Source organism: Pseudophryne corroboree, chromosome 2 (assembly GCF_028390025.1).
Source record: "Pseudophryne corroboree isolate aPseCor3 chromosome 2, aPseCor3.hap2, whole genome shotgun sequence".
In the NCBI taxonomy this organism is placed as follows: Eukaryota; Metazoa; Chordata; class Amphibia; order Anura; family Myobatrachidae; genus Pseudophryne; species Pseudophryne corroboree.
The window spans coordinates 918,411,980-918,433,377 of NC_086445.1; the positions used below are offsets into that span (position 1 = coordinate 918,411,980).

Here is a 21,398-nt window from a genome sequence, read left to right on the forward strand (position 1 = left end):
TACCGCACTGTACACTGGTTGATAAAGAGATAGTAGTATACTCGTAACAATTAGGATGACACTATGACGGTATAAAGAATGAAAAAAAAACCACGGTTAGGTGGTAGGTATATAATAATAAATAATACAATTCTGGTCGGACGGACTGCCTGCCGTGTGCCGACACAGAGGTAGCCACAGCCGTGAACTACCGCACTGTACTGTGTCTGCTGCTAATATAGACTGGTTGATATTTAAAGAGATATTAGTAGTATACAACAATACTATACTGGTGGTCAGGCACTGGTCACCACTCCTGCAGCAAAAGTGTGCACTGTTAATTAATATAATTGTACTCCTGGCTCCTGCTAACAACCTGCAGTGCTCCCCAGTCTCCCCCACAATTAATTATAAGCTTTTAATTTATACATTGATGACTGTGCAGCACACTGGGCTGAGCTGAGTGCACACAGACTGAGTCACACTGTGTGACTGACTGTGCTGTGTATCGTTTTTTTTTTCAGGCAGAGAACGGATATAGCAGAGAGAAGTGAACGGATATATTATATTAAATAAAAGTTAACTAGCAACTGCACTGGTCACTGACTGTGGTAAACTAACTCTGTCTGCGACTCTGCACAATCTCTCTCTCTCTATCTAATCTATCTCTATTCTAATGGAGAGGACGCCAGACACGTCCTCTCCCTATCAATCTCAATGCACGAGTGAAAATGGCGGCGACGCGCGGCTCCTTATATAGAATCCGAGTCTCGCGATAGAATCCGAGCCTCGCGAGAATCCGACAGCGTCATGATGACGTTCGGGCGCGCTCGGGTTAACCGAGCAAGGCGGGAAGATCCGAGTCGCTCGGACCCGTGAAAAAAAACATGAAGTTCGGGCGGGTTCGGATTCCGAGGAACCGAACCCGCTCATCTCTAATGAAAATGTTGACCACTATGGGATCTGAGGAACAGCAACCGCTGAACAGTTTACAGCTGAACTAAGCACTTGCACATAATCATAGGCGTGCGCAGGAGCCGACACAGGGGTGCCGATCTGGGACATCCCCCCACCACCGCATTATGGTCTACTCCCCCCTCCCCCCATCCAGGACACAGACTGCTTACCAGGGTGGCCGAAGTGAGCAGCTATGTCCAAGAGCAAGGGGTGGAAGAGGTAGTCTGTTACCTGGGGGGTAGGGGGGGAGTCCCAGGCGCCAGCGCCATGTCGGCTCCTGTGCCTGTCTATGCGCGGAATTCAGAATACCGACACTGGAATCCTGACACTATTCAGAATGCCGATACTGCCATCCCAATTAGGTTCACCATCCCGGTGCCGTAATCCCCATATCCAGCTTCTCAGTGTGTAACATGAGCGTGTGTTTCTTCTGTACAGGTAACAAGTATTGGCAGTATGAATTCGCTAATCAGCCCACCATGGAAGAGTGTACTGCCTCATCCCCATCAGAGATATTCACACAGTATGTAGAGATGCAGGATGACAGCTGGGAATTGTTCAGCTTACTGTTTGGAACATGGCTAAGAGGTGAGGCAGTGCTGGTTTAATGTATTTACACAATAAAACTACTAGTATACTTATCACTATGTATAAAAGAGCCACTTGCTGTTTCTAAACTTACTGAGAGTTTGATTTGTTTCATCTATTTGTATTTTCTCCTATGCTGATCTGTGTAATTATTATTATTACTGTTTATTCATTCTCTGCAGTTTTGCACATTCAGAGGATTTTATACAGGGAGATGAGTCTTTTTACCAGGGACGATTACAATCTAATATTCCTATCACAAGCACACATTATGGTCCTTTATTCAGAGTTGCATGCAAATCAGTTTTACCATATGGATAGGATATTGCAATATTTTGCAGTGCACATGCGTCTAGGCTGAATATATGCAACTATGAGCAGCCACAGGTGGTTATTATAACAGTCATATGCAACACAATCTCATCTCCACTTGCAGCTGAGAGGAGTAACTACTGGGCTTTCGCCCAAATACTTAGCGTTCTGAGGGCATGTCAGGGGCGTGTCTTGGGCATGTCAGGGGCGTGTCTTGGGCATGTCAGGGGCGTGTCTTGAGCATGTCAGGGGCGTGTCTTGGGCATGTGCTCAGAATTGCAGGCAATGCTGAGTTATGCTTATACAGAGAGCCGCCTGATATCGGATGGATCTCTGTATCAGTTATAGAGCTGGAGCAAGTATGCAGTGACGGGGATGGTAGCTGCTTCAGCACATGGAGGGCTGGGGGGCTGTGCTGTCACATAGATGCGTGCAGCTCAGCCTACGCACGGAGAGCCCTCATTAAGTCTCATGCACGCACTTGCAGCTGACTTGCGTGCACTAGAGAATTAACCTTAAAGTGTAATATCTCCTATATATTAGCCCTGTGACTCTGTGGCTGCATTTCTAACGCTGGGTGGAGTCACAGACCTGGGTGGACTTAGCAGCTCCTGGCCTGTCCCAGTGGTAGCAAACCACACACCATTAGCAGAAGGGACCAGCAGCCACAGATTCACCAGACCATTCCCAGGCACAAACCAGCAGCGCACTGACGCCCCGCACTGCCAGGTAAGCATGGACACCCACACAGCCAAACCCCACACCACCTAGCACACCCACCTTCCCCACCACGGCGGGACACACCCCCACTACCGAGGCCGCCGCTAACCCCCCGTACCATCTGTAAGAGTGCAGCCGCGCCGCGGCCACACACTCACGGCTAAACGCCCTCCACACCTCTGCCGCACACACCGCTCCCCAACACCGCTGCACACACTGTGGCATGGAGGCGGCCGACACCAGTCCGCCAGCCTCCCACACTACCACGCCAGCTCCCTCTGGCCTTCACCAGCCCCGTCACCCACACCTGTCTTCCGCCGCCCGACAGAGCCGCACATACCGCTCCCCCCCTCCCCACTACCGCTGCACACACTGTGTCACGGAGGGCACTCTCCCTCATACCACGCCAGCTCCCTCTGCCCTTCACCAGCCCCATCACCCGCACCTGTCTTCCGCCGCCCGACACGCCTCTCGCCATTCCCGCATCACCCAGTGCAACCTTTACCCCTAATACACACCCACCTCCCTCTCTATACACCCTATGGATTCTGAAAAACCATCACCCCACCTATTAGCCCACAACATTTCTACTATCACAACCACCCACCCACATGCCAATTGGTGCTCCCCATCCCAAACTCCCATACACACAACACAATATCTTACACAAAACACACTATACAGAACACCCACACCTATGCCACCTTACAACAACATCTGTCACAAACACACACATACAACTCCTACACCTCCTAACCCCTCACCCCTACACCAACTCATACACTCCCCACACCACATACACCCTCCAAACTAACTCTACTCACCACCCCAATCACACATTTTTATCTACACCTCACAAACAAAACAAACATTGATCCTTCACCCCCCTCCACCATGCTGCATCCACTAAATACAACACATACCACGTCCACACTCTCACCCTCAACACATATTATCTGTACCCATCACAACCACACATATCCCACAACACTACACATCTACCCTACAAACAAACACATTGACAACATACACATTTTCAGGCCCCCTCCAAAACATCACACACGCCCTACCACCACTCCAAAATCAACACAACTTTCTTCACCCTGCACACACCCTATCACAAACCACCTTCCACCTAAACGCATAACAACTATGCCCCTACTCCTAATCCACCTACCTGCGTTACACAGCCAGGCACAAAATCACAACGCTAATATATATGTCCCGCTGGGGACAGCAGTAGCAACAACCCTGTCGGCCAAACCCAGCCAACTGCGGGTGACCATGCTGTGGACGTGCACTGACTCCCGCCGTTGCGGTCACAGGGGATGCCGGTACCGTGTTGGACACAGTCACCCATCCCCCTGGGCAACACATGCACAACACCACCAACTTTACCAAGTCTTGCCTGCTCACCCATCCCTCCCCCCTACCCCACACCAACTACAGTATCATCCACGTTCCTGCACACTTCCCAATACACACACAATTACTGCCCCACTCCAAGCAATCCCCTTTACCCACCCTACCACCACTACCAAATCCACAAAACTTTCACCACCCTCCACAATCCCTATCACAACACACCAGTAAACTAATCATATAACAACTATGTCCCTACCCCTAATACACCTACCCTTAGCCAACAACCCCACCTATGCACCCCCTCTACCATACCCAACTCCCCCCATCTAAAGGACACCATACACCAAACCTTACACACGCGCCCACACAATAACTCACTCACTCACTCACTCTACCTCCATTTAGTCTCTAACATTCTCATCCTCCCCACAGGACACCCACCACCACTGACAGCAGCTACATAAGCCATTTTACACTGCAACTCTGCAATCACATCCACATTTCCCCTTCTCTAACCAGACACACAACACACGCACAACCTTCCCCACCATCTCTCCACACAAACTGTCACAACCTACATTTCCATCCCACAACCACACCTTAACACAACTCCTCCTCACTAAACCACACCCCCAACAACAATGCACATGCCTCTCCAACACCACCTCACAAGCCCACCCCTGAAACACACTAGCACCTTATCTCCCTACCACCCTTCACAAATACACCACCCCTCCACCAAACCATTTGCAACAACACAACTTTCACTATTTGCACACCCCACCCACCCACCCACAAACACCACCACTGACCTTAGCACACCTTACAATACCCTCCACAGAAATCACACACAACACATGTAAACCTCACCCACCCATAACCACTCACCCCTACGGCACAACATCTATACACACCAGAAAACATACACACCCCTGCCCTCACCCGCACATCCACACCATCTTTCCCTCGCCTACCACTATCCCCCTACCCCTGCAAATCACCAGTACACCATCCACAACACCTTCAGCACCCTACCCACGCCATCACATCACCAACCAAGCACCAATACATACACCCCATGGCCCTGCTCATAACCCACCTACCCATCTACCACCTCTGCCACACAATGCACCCTCTGTCAACCTACCTTCCACAAAACCTTTGCCAATCATTACACACCACTTCCCTTACCCTGGACCATTTCCTAAAGGCCCTCTGACAACCCACCTACAGTACACACCATCTTTAACACCACATTTTACACCACACCTGCAAACAACCAACCTAGCCACACCACACCTTTAAGACCAAATGATCTCCACAACCCAACATTTTAAACAACATCCCACCCCTAAAACAGTAATTCCCTTCACCATCACACAACTACTGCATCAGTACACACCTGCATGCCACTCTACCACATACACGACAAAAACCCAGCCACCTGACCAACCCTCAGCGCACCGCACAATAAAAAACCAATACAAATCTCCACCATACCTACCACCCATTTAACAGACATACATCACCCCCTAACACCACACACAGCTCTACACACCCTTCCCCTTTCACAAAGCCCCTCCCCAACACACACCTCACCAATACCCACCAAAAACCACCAAAAACCACCCACCATCACCATGTGACATTCAAACTTCCATGACACCTTACAACACCCTCACCCATTCCCCTTCACCCCACACCCACTATTCCTACAATTCCTATGTCTTTTGTTCCCTACAACATCCATCAATGCTAGCCCCAAGCATACAGACCCAACTGCACCCTTACACCATCCTGCCTAATCATCCACCACCCACACCATCTTGGCCACCCACAGGCCACCCCAATTACACCTCACAACCACAAGGGTGTGCAAGGGTTAAGGGGGCGTAGCACCTTACGACGGTGTGAAGAGCGCCCCTTACGAAGGTGTGAAGAGCGCCCTGACGTCATCGCGCACCGCACAACATTGTGGGAGCAGCCATAGACACTAGAGGTTATAATTGACCTCTAGCGTCTGTGCGGTGCTATGGGAGAGATGTCATGATATCTCTCCCATAGATCCGAGGAGCGGCACCGGAGACAGAAGACAGCAGCAGTCGGGAAGCAGGAGTGGGGATAGTAAGTATTTTTTTTTTTCAGGTAATCGGCGCTACTAGGGGCACAGCTACAGGGGGCACAGTATTGGGGGCACAGCTACTGGGGGCACAGTTACTGAGGGCACAGCTACAGGGGGCACAACTACTGAGGGCACAGCTACAGGGGGCACAGCTACAGGGGGCATAGTTGCTGGGGGCACAACTACTGAGGGCACAGCTACTGTGACCACGCCCCTTCCCATGAAGCCACGCCCCTATTTTTGATGCGTGCCAACTTTGTGCACTCACTCTGTTTTACCTGTGTGGGGAAGGGGGGGGGGGCATCAGCGGAAACTTTCGCCCTGGGCGCCACAAGGTCTAGAACCGGCCCTGAGTCTCTGCACTTCTAAAGCAAACCAGAGCAGCTACAGTAAACCTATACAAAATCTCGAGAGACATTACCATTGGTTGAAGTAGAACCCTGTTTCGGGTCTCATGTGTACTAGGGGCCGACAGAGAAAGAAGATTTTGCAGAATAGTAGGTAATAGGCTTTGCATTGCGGAGCTTGGTAAATCTGGCATCACAGCAGTTCCTACAGAAACCTACATTTTAAGTAATGACTCATACCAAAGCTTATAATTCAGTACTGGGTGTAATGTTATGAGCAGTTACCATGTCTGCTTGTGTCTCTGGAGAATTCAGTCATCCAGTTTCATTCATCTGCATAGTTCCTGTAATGGTTTGATTTAAGCAGCATTGCCCTATCACTGTGAGCTTCCCATTTATATGCACTGAGAGGTTCACCTTTTGGAAGTAATTTCTAAAGTGCATCTGATGGTTTTGTACCAGAGAATTGGGAGTTTCTATCCAGTGCACTTCAAGGTGCAGGTGTACTTGTCTTATAGGAGACCGCTCCACAGCATAGCAGTGCGCCACCTAGGTGTGCAGAAAGGCGGAGAAATCTCCAGAGGCAAATCCAACCACCTTCTACTTTAGTTTCACTTATTTTGTTAAAATGGATCAGGTTCTATTAAAAGTTAAAGTGCTCCTTTTCCACCACTGTATCTCACTACAATAATCTTGTTACAAGAAAAGGAAATCTCATTTCTGCACTGTGCCGAAAAGTGCATTGGTATGCCTCCTGTCAGGGGCGCTTTAAGAGAGGAGGAGGCCCGTGTTCAGCCTCCTCCATTCGGGCCCCCTCCTCACTGCCCGGAGCGCTGTAGAGTCTGAGCAAGAGGGCTCAGACACTACTGCGCATGCGCAGATCTCCGGGAAAATGGCGCGGCAGCCATTTTCTGAGATTTCTCTACTGCGCATGCGCAAAACTCCGGGAAAATGGCCGCTGAGCCATTTCACTGTGTTTTCATAGCGCTGCGGATGCCGGCGCTGGACTCCGGAGTGGTGAGTATTTTAAAAGTGGGTGCAGCGTGTGCGGTGGGGGCCCCCTCTGGACTCAGGGGCCCGTGTGCACCGCACACACTGCACCCATTATAGAAACGCCAGTGTACTTTGCTAGGAACAGCGCCAGTGCCAGATTAAGGTCCTCACTGGCCTGGAGCTGAAATTTATGAAGGGCCTATTATGTGCTGCCACAGGGGGTGTGACCAGCATGGTGGGTGTGTGAGTACTGATATAAGGGTGTGGCCAGTGATGTGGGGGTGTGGTCTGTGCTGTGGGTTGTTGCAAGCACCATGGGCATCATAGCTTCTCACCTACCTTCCACCACCTCATCAGTATACCCCTCTTAGCTTATATGATGCATACACCACCTGTTATATTATAGACCACTGAAGAAGAAAAAATGAAAAAAGCACAAACTATGGTTTATTAATAAGATGCAACAATTTGTATTTATACAGTGCTGTGACAGATGTTTCACCCCTCTCGCACAGGTAGTTTGCTGCCACACAATGGCCTTCATTCCGATTTGTTCGCTCGCAAGCTGCTTTTAGCAGCATTGCACACGCTAAGCCGCCGCCTACTGGGAGTGAATCTTAGCTTAGCAAAATTCCGAACGAAAGATTCTCAAAATTGCGATTAGAAATTTCTTAGCAGTTTCTGAGAAGCTCGACACTTACTCTGCCACTGCGATCAGTTCAGTCAGTTTCGTTCCTGGTTTGACGTCACAAACACACCCAGCGTTCGCCCAGGCACTCCCCCGTTTCTCCAGCCACTCCCGCGTTTTTCCCAGAAACGGCAGCGTTTTTTCACACACTCCCATAAAACGGCCAGTTTCCGCCCAGAAACACCCACTTCCTGTCAATCACATTACGATCACCAGAACGAAGAAAAAACCTTGTAATGCCGTGAGTAAAATACCAAACTTCTTAGCAAATTTACTTGGCGCAGTCGCAGTGCGAACATTGCGTATGTGCAATAAGCGGAAAATCGCTGCGATGCAAAGAAAATTACCGAGCGAACGACTCGGAATGAGGGCCAATGTTCAAACAAACTGTGTTTTTCCCGTGCGTCATAAAAATGCTTACATCGAAAGCAGAACAATGTGTTAACTTAAATGTTTTAGTTAAATTGAACAAAACGTCCAACGAATCTTTCCATATGCAAACCGAGGCTTACGGGGAAGATTGTATGTCATATGCATATGTGTTTGAGTGGCCTGAAAGATTTAGTGACGCTCATGAGGATATCGAAGATGATGAACATCCCAGAAGGCCTTGCACATCAAACACAAACGAAAATGTAGAAAAAAAATCCATACTTTGGAACAAATTCAAACGGAGTCACATTTTTTAGATAAAGTTATTACCGGTGATGAAACATGAATATTCCAATAGGATCCTGAAACAAAACGATAGTCAATGCACTGGAAAATACCACCATCATCAAGAATGAAGAAAGCACATCAAAGCAAATCCAAATTCAAAGCCACGTTATTTGTTTTCTTTGATAAAGTTAGTGGGTCACGTGCAGTGCCGTAACTAGACATTTTAGCGCTGTGTGCAAGAAACAGCATGCCCCCCCGACAGCGGGAGATGAGTGTGTGCACTACGGAGTCAGGCGATAGCGGCCTTGCGGGTGTGCTGCCAGATGGTGCGCCCTCAGTGCATTTGTGCTTTGGGCAAGGCACCATCGGCACACACCTAGTTACGGCCCTGGTCATGTGCGTACGCACGCTACCGCTATGTGTCCCTACAATGGGGCTGGCAGCCACTGCGTATTCATGCGGCATGTCGCGATGCACCCCACTACAGAATGCTGCTATACGCAGCAAAGCTGTAGCCAGACAGATCTGTATCGAGGGTGTTATATTGTCAGACTGGGTACCAGATTGAGCAACAGTGAATCAACATTACTACAAAATGTTCAAGAAACTTTTCGGGAAACAATAAAAAAAAAGAGGCCAGAGTTGTGGGAAAATGGATTCATCCTCCGTCAGGACAACGCACCAGCCCACACAGCTCTCTGTGAAGCAGTTTTTGGCTGAGAAACAGATTGCAGTGCTAAAACACCCTCCATACTCACTAAACCTAGCACCGTGTGACTTCTTTCTTTTCCCTAAAGTTAAATCTGTTCTCAAAGGAACCCGTTCTGCATCAGTTACTGAGGTAAAGAAGAAAATGACGGAGCAGATAATGAGCTACAGCACAGCTTTGACCAAGAGAAAATAAAAATGCAGCAGTGTTTGGATGCAGAGGGGGGTACACACAAGGGGAATGGAATTTAAACATACTTAATATAATTAAATGTAAATGATAAAATCAGTCTTTAATAACCATACCTTGTACACACATACGTGTGTGTGTGTGTGTGTGTGTGTGTGTGTGTGTGTGTGTGTGTGTGTGTGTGTGTGTGTGTGTGTGTATATATATATAGTAGGAGGTCAGTGGGGGAAAACCCAACGTGTTTCGTCTTTTAGACTTATATAATATAATGCTGGGATGAAGACGCGTTTCGTCCTCATCCCAGCATTCACAGCGGCGGCGGCCAGCCTATGTGGAAGGAGCGGGACAGCTGCAGCGGTGCCGCCACCAATTACAGTGCGCTGCTGCGGCTCCCGAGTCCACCTCCCTCCTCCTCCTTCTCCACTGTACCCGGAGCTGCGGCTCCTCTCCCTGCCCATTACAATGCTACTGACTAAAGTCCCCTTGGAACGGGGATGCAGCCAGTTGCGCCCTCATGGCGACTGCACTGTGTGCCAGGCACACAGGTACTTACGGCCCTGGCTAGGAATGCCTTCACTCTGCCCATCTCCTTCCATATGACATTTTTGCACCTCTGCTAAACCCACCATTCTGATCCAAAGACCCATTCAATTCTGTAATAATCTAGTTGAGCATGAGTTATTTTGTACTACAATATGTAGCAGATATTTTAAACCTCCTACAGTGCCTTGCTAAGGTATTAACCCCCCTTGGCTTTTTACCTATTTTGTTACATTACAACCTGTAATTGAATTTTTTTAATCTGAATTTTATGTGATGCATATGCACAAAATAGTCTAAGTTAGTGAAGTGAAATGAGAAAAATTTATAAAAAAATAATTTTTATAAATAAAAAATGTAAAATTGGCATGTGCATATGTATTTACCCCCTTTGCTATGGTGCCCCTCAAAAGTTCTGGTGCAACCAATTACCTTCAGAAGTCACATAATTAGTGAAATGAAGTCCACCTGGGTGCAATCTAAGTGTCACATGATCTATCAGTATAAACACACCTTTTCTGAAAGGCCCCAGAGGCTGCAACACCACTAAGCAAGAGGCATCACACCATGAAGACCAAGGAGCTCTCCAAACAAGTCATGGACAAAGTTGTTGAGAAGTACAAGTCAAGGTTGGGTTAAAAAATATCCAAATCTTTGATGATCCCCCGGAGCACCATCAAATCCATCCTCTTCAATGTAAAGAACATGATACCACAACACACCTGACAAGAGAGGGCCGCTACCAAACTGACAGACTGGGTAAGGAGGGCATTAATCAGAGAGGCAGCACAGAAACCAAAGGTAACCCTGAAGGAGCTGCAGAGTTCCACAACAGAGACTGGTGTATCTGTGCATGTGACCACAATAAGCCGTACACTCCATAGAGCTATTACTTAGTGTTAAAAATAAGAAGGCACGTTTTGAGTTTGCCAAAAGGCCTGTGGACGACTCCCCAAATGTATGGAGGAAAGTGCTCTGGTCAGATGAGACTAAAATTAAATTTTTCGGCCACCAAGGAAAACGCTATGTCTGGCGCAAACCCAACACATCCTATCACCCCAAGAACACCATCCCCACAGTGAAACATGGTGGTGGCAGCATCATGCTGTGAAGATGTTTTTCAGCAGCAGAGACTGGTAAACTGTTTTGAGTCAAGGGAAAGATGGATGGTGATAAATACAGGGATATTCTTGAGCAAAACCTGTTTGAGTCTGCCTGTGATTTGAGACTGGGACGGAGGTTCACCTTCCAGCAGGACAATTACCTGAAGCATACTGCTAAAGCAACACTCGAGTGGTTTAAGGGGAAAGATTTAAATGTGTTGGAATGGCCTAGTCGAAGCCGAGATCTCAATCCAATTGAGAATCTGTGGTCAGACTTGAAGATTGCTGGTCACAAGCGGAAACCATCCAACATGAAGGAGCTAGAGCAGTTTTGCCTTGAGGAATGGGCAAAAATCCCAGTGGCAAGATGTGGCAAGCTCATAGAGACTTATCCAAAGCGACTTGCAGCTGTAATTGCCGCAAATGGTGGCTCTACAAAGTACTGACTTTAGGGGGGTGAATAGTTATGCACGCGGAGTTTTCTGTTATTTTGTCGTATTTGTTGTTTGCTTCACAATAAAAATATGAAAAAAAACATCTTCAAAGTTGTAGCCATGTTCTGTGAATGAAATGATGGAAACCTTCAAACAAACCATCTTAATTCCAGGTTGTGAGGCAACAAAACATGAAAAATGCAAAGGGGGGTGAATACTTTAGCAAGGCACTGTATGTGTTTCAGTGAGTACAGGCCAGGGGCGGATCCAAAACAGAATGACAGGGGGGCACCATGACAGAGGAAGAGGGGGCTGGTGTTACCTTCAGTGTGCGTGCTCCTGGAAAAGTGGTGTGGTCTTGCAATGTGGGTGTGGCCTCGCAACAAGGGGCATGACCTAAAGGGAATGCCTTATCCAGATGAAGGGGAGAGAGTGACAAGAGATAGAGGGAGACAGGAAGAGGCAGTGAGAGACAGAGAGAGGGTGATGGAGAGAGGCAGTGGGTGACAGGGAAAGAGGACAGAGAGAGGCAGTCGGTGACAGGAAGTGGACGACAGAGAGCAGCAGTGGGTGGCAGGTAGTGGGTCATGGAGAGAGGCAGTGGTTGATGCCAGAGAGAGGCAGTGGATGATGCCAGGGAGAGGGTGACATACAGTGGGTGACAAGGTAAGGCAGTGGGTGATAGGAGGAGGTAAACAGGGTGGGTGACAGGGAGAGGGTGATGAAAAGAGGCAGTGGGTAACAAAGAGAGGCAGTGATTGATGCCAGGGAGAGGCAGTGGGTGACGGAGAGGGTAGGGAGAGGCAGTGACAGACAAGGAAGGGTTGACAGTGTGGATGACACCAGGAAGAGGCAGTGGGTGATAACAGGGAGAGGCAGTGGGTGACACCAGGGAGAGGGTGACTAGCAGTGAGTGACAGGGAGTAAGTGATGCCAGGATGAGACCGTGGGTGAAGCAAGGAAAAGGATGACAGCAGTGGGTGACAGGGAGAGGGTGACACCAGGGAGTGGGTGACAGGTAGAGGGTGATGCAAGGGAGAGGGTGAAAGCAGTGGGTAACAGGGAGAGGGTGACAGCAGGGACAGGGTGATACCAGGGAGAAGGTGACAGACAGTGGGTGACAGGGCACGGCAGTGGGTGACAGGGAGAGGTAGACAGGGAGGGTGACAGGGAGAGGGTGACAGAAAGAGGCAGTGGGTGACAGAGAGAGGCAGGGAGAAGCAGTAGGTAAGGGAGAGGGTAGGAAGAGGCAGTGATTGACAGGAAAGGGTTGACAGGGAGAGTAACACCAAGAAAAAGCAGTGGGTGATGCCAGGGAGAGGCAGTGGGTGACACCAGGGAGAGGGTGACAGGCAGTGGGTGACAGGGGGAGGCAGCAAGTGATGCCAGGATGAGACCGTGGGTGAAGCAAGGGAGAGGATGACACCAGTGGGTGACAGGGAAAGGTTGGTGCCAGGGAGAGGGTGATGCCAGGGAGATGGTGACAGCAGTGGGTGACAGGGAGAGGGTGACAGCAGTGGGTGATAGGGAGAGGATGACACAAGGGAGAGGGTGACAGCAGTGGATAACAGGGAGAGGGTGACACCAGGGAGAGGGAGACAGCAGTGGGTGACAGGGAGAGGGTGACAGCAGTGGGTTACTGGGAGAGGGTTACAGGGAGAGGATGACACACGGGAGAGGGTGACACCAGTGGGTAACAGGTAGAGGGTGACAGCAGTGAGTGACACTGACAGTGAGATGGTGACAGCAGTGGGTGATAAATATGCAGTACTACAATTCTCTTACCAGGTCTCAGAACTGCAGCGCGTGGATGGTGGCTCCTTCTTGGGTTAGTGACATCAGATCCCCGGCGGCAAGGACATATTCAGTAAGGAAGCCGGGTTGAAGCAATTGAGAGAGGAGAGGGGCGTGACCTCAAATGGAATGCCATATCCGTATGAAGGGGAGAGGGTGATGTCTTGGAAAGCCAGAGGGTGACAGAAGATAGAGGGTGACAGGAAGAGGCAGTGGGAGACATGGAGAGAGGCAGTGAGTTACAGGGAAAGGCTGACAGAGAGAGGCAGTGGGTGACAGGAAGTAGGTGACAGGGAGAGGCAGTGGGTGATGCCAAGGAGAGGCAGTGGGTGACGGAGAGGGTAGGGAGATTCAGTAACTGACAGGGAAAGGTTGACAGGGAAGGTGACTCCAGGAAGAGGCAGTGTTGATGTCAGTGAGAGGCAGTGGGTGACACCAGGGGAAGGTAACAGGCAGTGGGTGACAGGGAGAGGCAGTAAGGTAGTTAGTGAAAGGGAGAAGGTGATGCCAGGGAGAGGGTGACAGCAGTGGGTGACAGAAAGAGGGTGACAGCAGTGGGTGATAGGGAGGGGGTGCAGTGGACGACAGTGAGAGGGTGACAGCAGTAAGTGATAGTATTACAATTTTCTTACCAAGGCCCAGACCTGCCTCTGCTCTTCCTTGGGCTTAATGCTGGGGTCAGTCACGAGTTCATGACTACAGATCCCGGGCGGCAAGGACATCCTCAGTAAGGAAGCCGGGGTCGGTGCAATTGGGAGAGGAGAGAGGATCGCGGCCCCTCCTCCCCATCCGTCCGGCCTGCACTCAGACAGCAGCTGCCAGCCTGTTAGCTGCTCTAAGTTACTGGGGGACGGGTGGGTGGTGGCATACCATTGCAATGCTGCGGTGCCATTTCACTGTAGCGGTCAATGCACCGTGTTTTTTAAATAGTAATAAAAAAGCAATTTTCATAAACAAAAGGAATGGGGGCATGTACCATGGTGCCCGCCTACCTGAATCCGCCTAGTCCAGGCTAGTATACTGTATATTTTCTTTACTTGGTCAGCTTGTGTTCATTTTGTAATATGCGGTAAGTATACAGATACAAAAATACCGGCATGCGTTTTGAGGAATTTTTGCCCCAAAACAGACCTGTTCATACTTTACCATCCCAGTGGACCTGGAGGGGGAATATAATAGTGTGCAGAGCGCAGCGAGCCATGCGAGGGGACGCGGTACACTTAGATGGTGTCCATGTCGACCTATGATGACACTGACACAAAAAAAAACTTATGTCTGTATTTTGATATGTCTGCATTTCAAATGTCGGTATTCTGACTATGTCTGCATTTTGAACATGGCGGCATAATGAATGTTGGTATTTTGACAGTAGGTCAATGGCTGTCGGGATTATGACCGTCGGTATTGTGTCCGTTGGTAAATCATACTGAACCTCTACTGACTTATAGACTGTATATAGGCCATCCTCATATCTTGTACCACTGTTATATGACTTTTGACGCGTGTATTTAAGCTTGCATGTATCTTATTCACATTTTTTTATGAACCCATTTCCATAGACACACCACTAAGAAGTCAAGGCCCTAAATATATAAGCAAGGACTGGAAAGGGGTGCCCAATGGAGTGGATGCTGTGCTGCCAAGCAGGATCTATGTTCAAGAAGAGAAAAGTCCTTCCTTACGTCGTAGCAAGAGAAGAAAGTCTAAACGCAGGAAAAGCCGCAAGAGAAGACCCAGCTTGATTGACATGCTGGATGATATGCTTGATGATGATGATGAATATGATCCGGACTGGCTTCCTCCACCAAGCCGTGCCGAATGCCAGCCAGTCCAGAGTGTCTACTTCTTTAAAAAAGGTGAGTAATACCCCAAAGTAAGGAGCATGCTTATTCTAGGAATGTGTTCCCAGGGGGAAGGCCCAGGGGCCACTTACATTCCTAATCTGTTGGATCCTCTCTGTACCGCCAGTCCTCATCCTATAAGAGTGTCAGACTGATACCGGCATATATATTATTATATACTGTTAGTCTATATTCACTCTTTTAGGGGTGTCTCAGAGGTGGACGTAGTTGCAGTAGCGACTGCCAGTTTTGTTGTAGCTGCTACTGCGTCTTTATATTAATGCTGCAGTCAGTTGTTACCCTGTTAATACGCCCACTGGCTGTGGCACAAATTCGTTGTTGAGCATACAAAGACACACTGTTAGTGCACCATTTGTTGTACCATCGGACATGAGGGGTGATTCAGACCTGATTGCTAGGCTGCTAAAATTGTTATCCTGCGATCAGATAGTTCCCGCCTAAGGGGAGTGTATATTCGCTGTGTAAGTGTGCGATCGCATGTGTACCCGAGCTGCAAAAAAAAACCTCAGTCAGCGGACAGCTGCAAATCCGTTCACTCACTCACCATTGAATGGTTTTTCCACTGTGTGCAGTCTGTGCGCAGCCCAGGACTTACTCCAGGCTGATCGGGGCCAGAGCTCATGTCACACACCCTTCCTGAAAACACTTGGGAACGCATAGGCGTGCGCAGCACGTTTTATTAGGGGGTGCACCGTTGGGAGGGGTGTGTCTAGCACCGCCTTTTGGGCGTGTCTAGCGCCATCTATTGACGGTCAACACAATATAAAATATCCACCCTTGTACCAATCCTAATAAAGCAGATACATTGGGGGTAATTCTGAGTTGATCGCAGCAGGAACTTTGTTAGCAGTTGGGCAAAACCATGTGCACTGCAGGGGAGGCAGATATAACATGTGCAGAGAGAGTTAGATTTGGGTGGGTTATTTTGTTTCTGTGCAGGGTAAATACTGGCTGCTTTATTTTTACACTGCAATTTAGATTGCAGATTGAACACACCACACCCAAATCTAACCCTCTCTGCACATGTTACATCTGCCTCCCCTGCAGTGCACATGGTTTTGTCCAACTGCTAACAAAATTCCTGCTGCGATCAACTCAGAATTACCCCCATTGTCAGATGTTGTAGTGTGCACCAAACAAACACCCCTGATGGCACTCACTGCAATTACACTGCTCCTCCTCAGCCTGGTCTGGCTCACCGTCTCTTTCCCCTGCAAGCTGCAGCAGCTTACTTACAAGTCAGTCACTCACTGACACTGACAGTCGCAGACTAGTACTGCTGCTGCTGGAAAAACGAGTGACGTGCCAATGCTGCCGCCGGCTGCCTGCCAGTATTGAATTTATCTTCCTAAGAGGAACGCTGGCTGCATGCTGATCCTCATCAGTGGCTGGCGTTGGCATAGCATAGAAGGAGAGAGGTGGATATGTGGCGGGTGTGACGAGTGGGTGTGCGAGCAGCATGACGTAATCACGTCACATCACGCTGTTTTTGTACATGGAGGTGGAGCTGGGAGTTTGAAAGCCGGTGGCAGTGGCACCCTTGAGTAACCCAGGTGTCCGGTCAGTAATGCAGTCCTGACAGGGTGCAGCACAGAGGGGACAGTAATCAGCCTGCTCGGCGATCGCTGCATCAGGCATGTGTGATCGGAGTGCCAGACATTAGGGGGTGCCTGGGCGCACCAGGCACCCCCCCTGCGCACACCTATGTGGGAACGCCTGCGTTTTCCCTGACACTCCCTGAAAACGGTCAGTGACCTCCCACAAACGTCCTCTTCCTGTCAATCACCTTGCGAATGGCTGTGCGATTGAAATTGTCGCTGTCCGGCAATGCCTGTTGTTTGCCGACGCGCTTGTGCATTGCGGTGCACACGCGTGCACAGTCTATTCCTGATCGCCCACTGTGCAAAAACGCCCCCCCCCCCCCCCTCCTAGTTACGGCCTTCGATATTGATGGATCATCAATCAATTTCAATCTGCACCTCTGTGTCACCATGGCGGCTCATGTGCAGTGTGGGACAGACACATACGCAGAGGGAAACCACCGGCCACTTGTGCATGATGGGTTACCGGCGACCACCTCTGAATCAGCTTCTTACTCTGTAAACAGGTAAAGTCAGTCAGCACCACAAACCATTAGTTAATGTTGAAGGAATGATTGTAATCTTTTTATTATTTTCTTGCAATATAACCACAAAGATAATTATGCTTGATAAATAAAACAATTAGCTATTTGTACATAATAAGAGTAACATAGACGATCAATTTCATTTCCCAATTAGTAAGAGTGTTTCCCCAGAAAGCTTTTATTGTCAAATCCTTTCTTTCTTTTTATGTTAATGTTCCTTTAACCCCTTCAAGGGCCTAATTCAAAGTTGATCGCAGCAGCAAATTTGTTAGCAGTTGGGCAAAACCATGGTGGTCATTCAGACCTGATCGGTGCTGTGCGTTTTCACACAGCAGCGATCATGCCTGAACTGCGCATGCGCCGGTGTCGCAGTGTGCTGACGCATGCCAGACAGCCAATGGCTGTCTTTAGCTAGCGATCGCCTCTGCCTGATTGACAGGCAGAGGCGGTCACTGGGCGGGAGGGGGTGGGACAGCGGCATTAAGCCGCTGTTTAAGGGGTGCGGTCTGGCCAATGCAGGAGTGGCCGGACCGTGCCGGGGGCAGGCCGCGTGACGTCACACACAGCCGCTGCGACCCGGGCAGCGACGAGTAGCTCCCGGCCAGCGCGCAGCAGCTGCGCTGGCCGGGAGCTACTCCTGAAGTACAAAAGCATCGCCTCTGTGAGATGCTTTTGTACTTCTGCGACGGGGCAGGGACTGACATGCGGGGCGGACTAGCCGTCTGCTGGGCGTCCCCTCGCATGCCTGATCGTAGCTGTGCTAAATTTAGCACAGTTACGATCAACTCTGAATCACCCCCTATGTGCACTGCAGGGGGGGCAGATGTAACATGTGCAGAGAGAGTTACATTTGGGTGGGGTATGTTCAAACTGAAATCTAAATTGCAGTGTAAAAATAAAGCAGCCAGTATTTACCCTGCACAGAAACAAAATAACCCACCCAAATCTAACTCTTTCTGCACAGTGCACATGTTATATCTGCCACACCTACAGTGCATATTGGGGGTCATTCCGAGTTGATCGCAGCCAGTAACTTTTTGCTGCTGCTGCGATCAACTAATCCCCGCCTATGGGGGAGTGTATTTTAGCATAGCAGGGCTGCGATTGCTTGTGCAGCCCTGCTACGCTTAAAAAGTTTCCTGCAAAACAAGACCAGCCCTGGACATACTTACCCTGTGTGATGGATCCAGCGATGAAGGCCCCGGTCCTGACGTCAGACATCCGCCCTCCGTTCGCCTGGAGATGCCTGCGTTCTTCTTCTCACTCCCCGAAAACGGCCTCCAACGGTGAGTATCCGCCCCGGAACGCCTCTCAGCTGTCCATCTTCTTCCGTCCAGTGCAGCGTCTTTTTTTTTCGCTGGGTGCTCTGTTGCCTGGCGACATCCGTCGCCGGGCAACGACGCACGTGCACAATGCGCACACCACGTGTGCGCAGTTTTGACCAGTTTGCACCGCAGCGAAGAACCGCTGCGTGCGAACGGGTCGGAATGACCCCCATGGTTTTGTCCAACTGCTAACAAATTTGCTGCTACGATCAGGTCTGAATTACCCCGTAGACTCCAAGATGGGAATAGGTTTCATGTTTTTGCACTGTGTGAGTTTTGATGTTATCAACTATTTTGACTATACACTATACCAGTCAACAGGCCAAAAAAAGAAAAAAAAATGCGTGCCCCCCACTCAATGCTTTTTCTATGGGAAAAAAATCCCGACATTGGCCCTCATTCCGAGTTGTTCGCTCGCTAGCCGCTTTTCGCAGCAGTACACACGCTAAGCCGCCGCCCTCTGGGAGTGTATCTTAGCTTAGCAGAATTGCGAACAAAGTATGCGCAATATTGCGAAAAGATTTTTCTGTGCAGTTTCTGAGTAGCTCGAGACTTACTCTTCCAGTGCGATCAGTTCAGTGCTTGTCGTTCCTGGTTTGACGTCACAAACACACCCAGCGTTCGCCCAGACACTCCCCCGTTTCTCCAGCCACTCCCGCGTTTTTCCCAGAAACGGCTGCGTTTTTTCACACACTCCCATAAAACGGACAGTTTCCGCCCAGAAACACCCACTTCCTGTCAATCACACTACGATCACCAGAACGAAGAAAAAACCTCGTAATGCCGTGAGTAAAATACCAAACTTCTTAGCAAATTTACTTGACGCAGCCGCAGTGCGAACATTGCGCATGCGCAATTAGCGGAAAATCGCTGCGATGCGAAGAAAATTACCGAGCGAACAACTCTGAATGAGGGCCATTGATGCGTTATTCATCAACGACATGACCACTTATCAGAATTTGGTTGCACATATACATCACATACCCTATTGAATGACACCTGAACCATCCAAATCGATGTTGTCATTTCGGAGTAGCTGCTCTTAAAAAAAAAATCCATTTAAATATATAGATATGTACATAAAGTACTGTGCAAAAGTTTTAGGCAGGTGTGGAAAAAATGCTGCAAAGTAAGAATGCTTTAAAAAATAGAAGTGTTAATATATTATCTTTATCTATTAACTAAATACAAAGTTAATGACAGGAGAAATCAAACGTTTTTGAAGTTAATGTTGTAGGGACTAGTAAATGTTATCTCTCATATGTGCACTGACTGAGGATAAGCGAGATGTTGTCACGATCCTGGCCATCGGGATCCCGGCCACCAGAATGCCGGCAGGGAGCCGAGGGCTATTCCCACTTGTGTGTGTCCACGACACCCATAGAGTGGGAATAGAACCTGTGACGAGCGCAGCGAGCTACAGAGTGCAGCAAGTCCGCAAGGGTCTTCGTTGCGCTCGCCCCCCTGCTGGCATTCTGGCGGCCAGGATCCCGACATTGCCATGCTGACCGTCGGTATCCAGAACCCAACCCAGATAAACATGCAGCAATAAGTATAAAGAAGAGCTTCAAGGCCAGAAAATGTCTAATTTGTTCCCAATGACAATATTTTGCATACCAGCTGGACTACTTTTCCCACAATGCATCACTCTGGCTATAGTTCACAGTAACTCCAAGGGGAGGGAGGCAGGGTGGTTATAGAGTTCCAAGGCCCAGTCTGCCAAAGTGACACAACCACGCCACCCACAAGATATGGCCACAACCCCTTCAGTCACACGATGCTACAAAAAGTACTGATGGAGTCAGAGTTCAAAACTCTCCATGGTGTGGCCTCGTCCACTTCAGTAACATATTGATTACTAAGCACTGTCCATATCTCTTCAAGTCCTTCAAGTTCAGCCATTTGCAAATATTATCATCTGATCTCATGACCTCCTGTTTTGTTTCTTCTATCCCACAGACAAATATTACCGCGTCAACCTCCAGACCAAACGCGTGGATTATGTCTATCCTCGTTACCCACGGCCCATTGCTGAGTACTGGCTGGGATGCGAGAAGTCTTGTAAGGAAAAAAAGTCCCTGGGATAAATTTCCTTCCTTATCAACATTTTTTCAATAAGCAACACGCCAAGAATATTCTGCTTGTATTTCTGTGACATAATAAAGAGTGAAATGTACAGAAGAAGTGTGTCTCTCTCTGTGTACAATAGGGTGAGTCTCCCATATCTGAAAATCTGATATTCCAAATATTTTGAAATTCAACAATTTTTGAGTGTGACTGAGATAGTCATTACTGATGGTTCAGTGCACAAATATTGTATAAAATTACCTTCAGGCTGCATGAATATGGTGTACATGAAACACAAATACATTTTGTGTTTCAACTGGGGTCACATCCTCAAGATCTCTCATTGTAATATGCAAATATTCCAAAATACTGAATAGTACAAAATCCTTCTGGTCCTAAGCATTTTGGATATGGGAGGCCCAACCGATATTTAGAAATGTTCATCTGCATATACATGACACATGCAGTAAATTGACCACAATCTTATGGCCAACAACCCTTTGGTGCCTCTAAAGCAGT

General features: G+C 48.8%; 1 protein-coding gene across 1 annotated transcript in view; it reads left to right on the forward strand.

The window, feature by feature from the left end:
* VTN (vitronectin) overlaps nt 1-20,996 on the forward strand; it is an 81,296-nt gene extending 60,300 nt beyond the window's left edge. Inside the window, exons 6-8 of the mRNA XM_063956140.1 lie at nt 1,375-1,524; nt 15,060-15,356; nt 20,772-20,996. Coding sequence (XP_063812210.1) covers nt 1,375-1,524; nt 15,060-15,356; nt 20,772-20,899 — 575 coding nt within the window. The 3' untranslated portion in view covers nt 20,900-20,996. The remainder of the gene's footprint in view (nt 1-1,374; nt 1,525-15,059; nt 15,357-20,771) is intronic.
* The last annotated feature ends 402 nt before the right edge of the window (nt 20,997-21,398 follow it).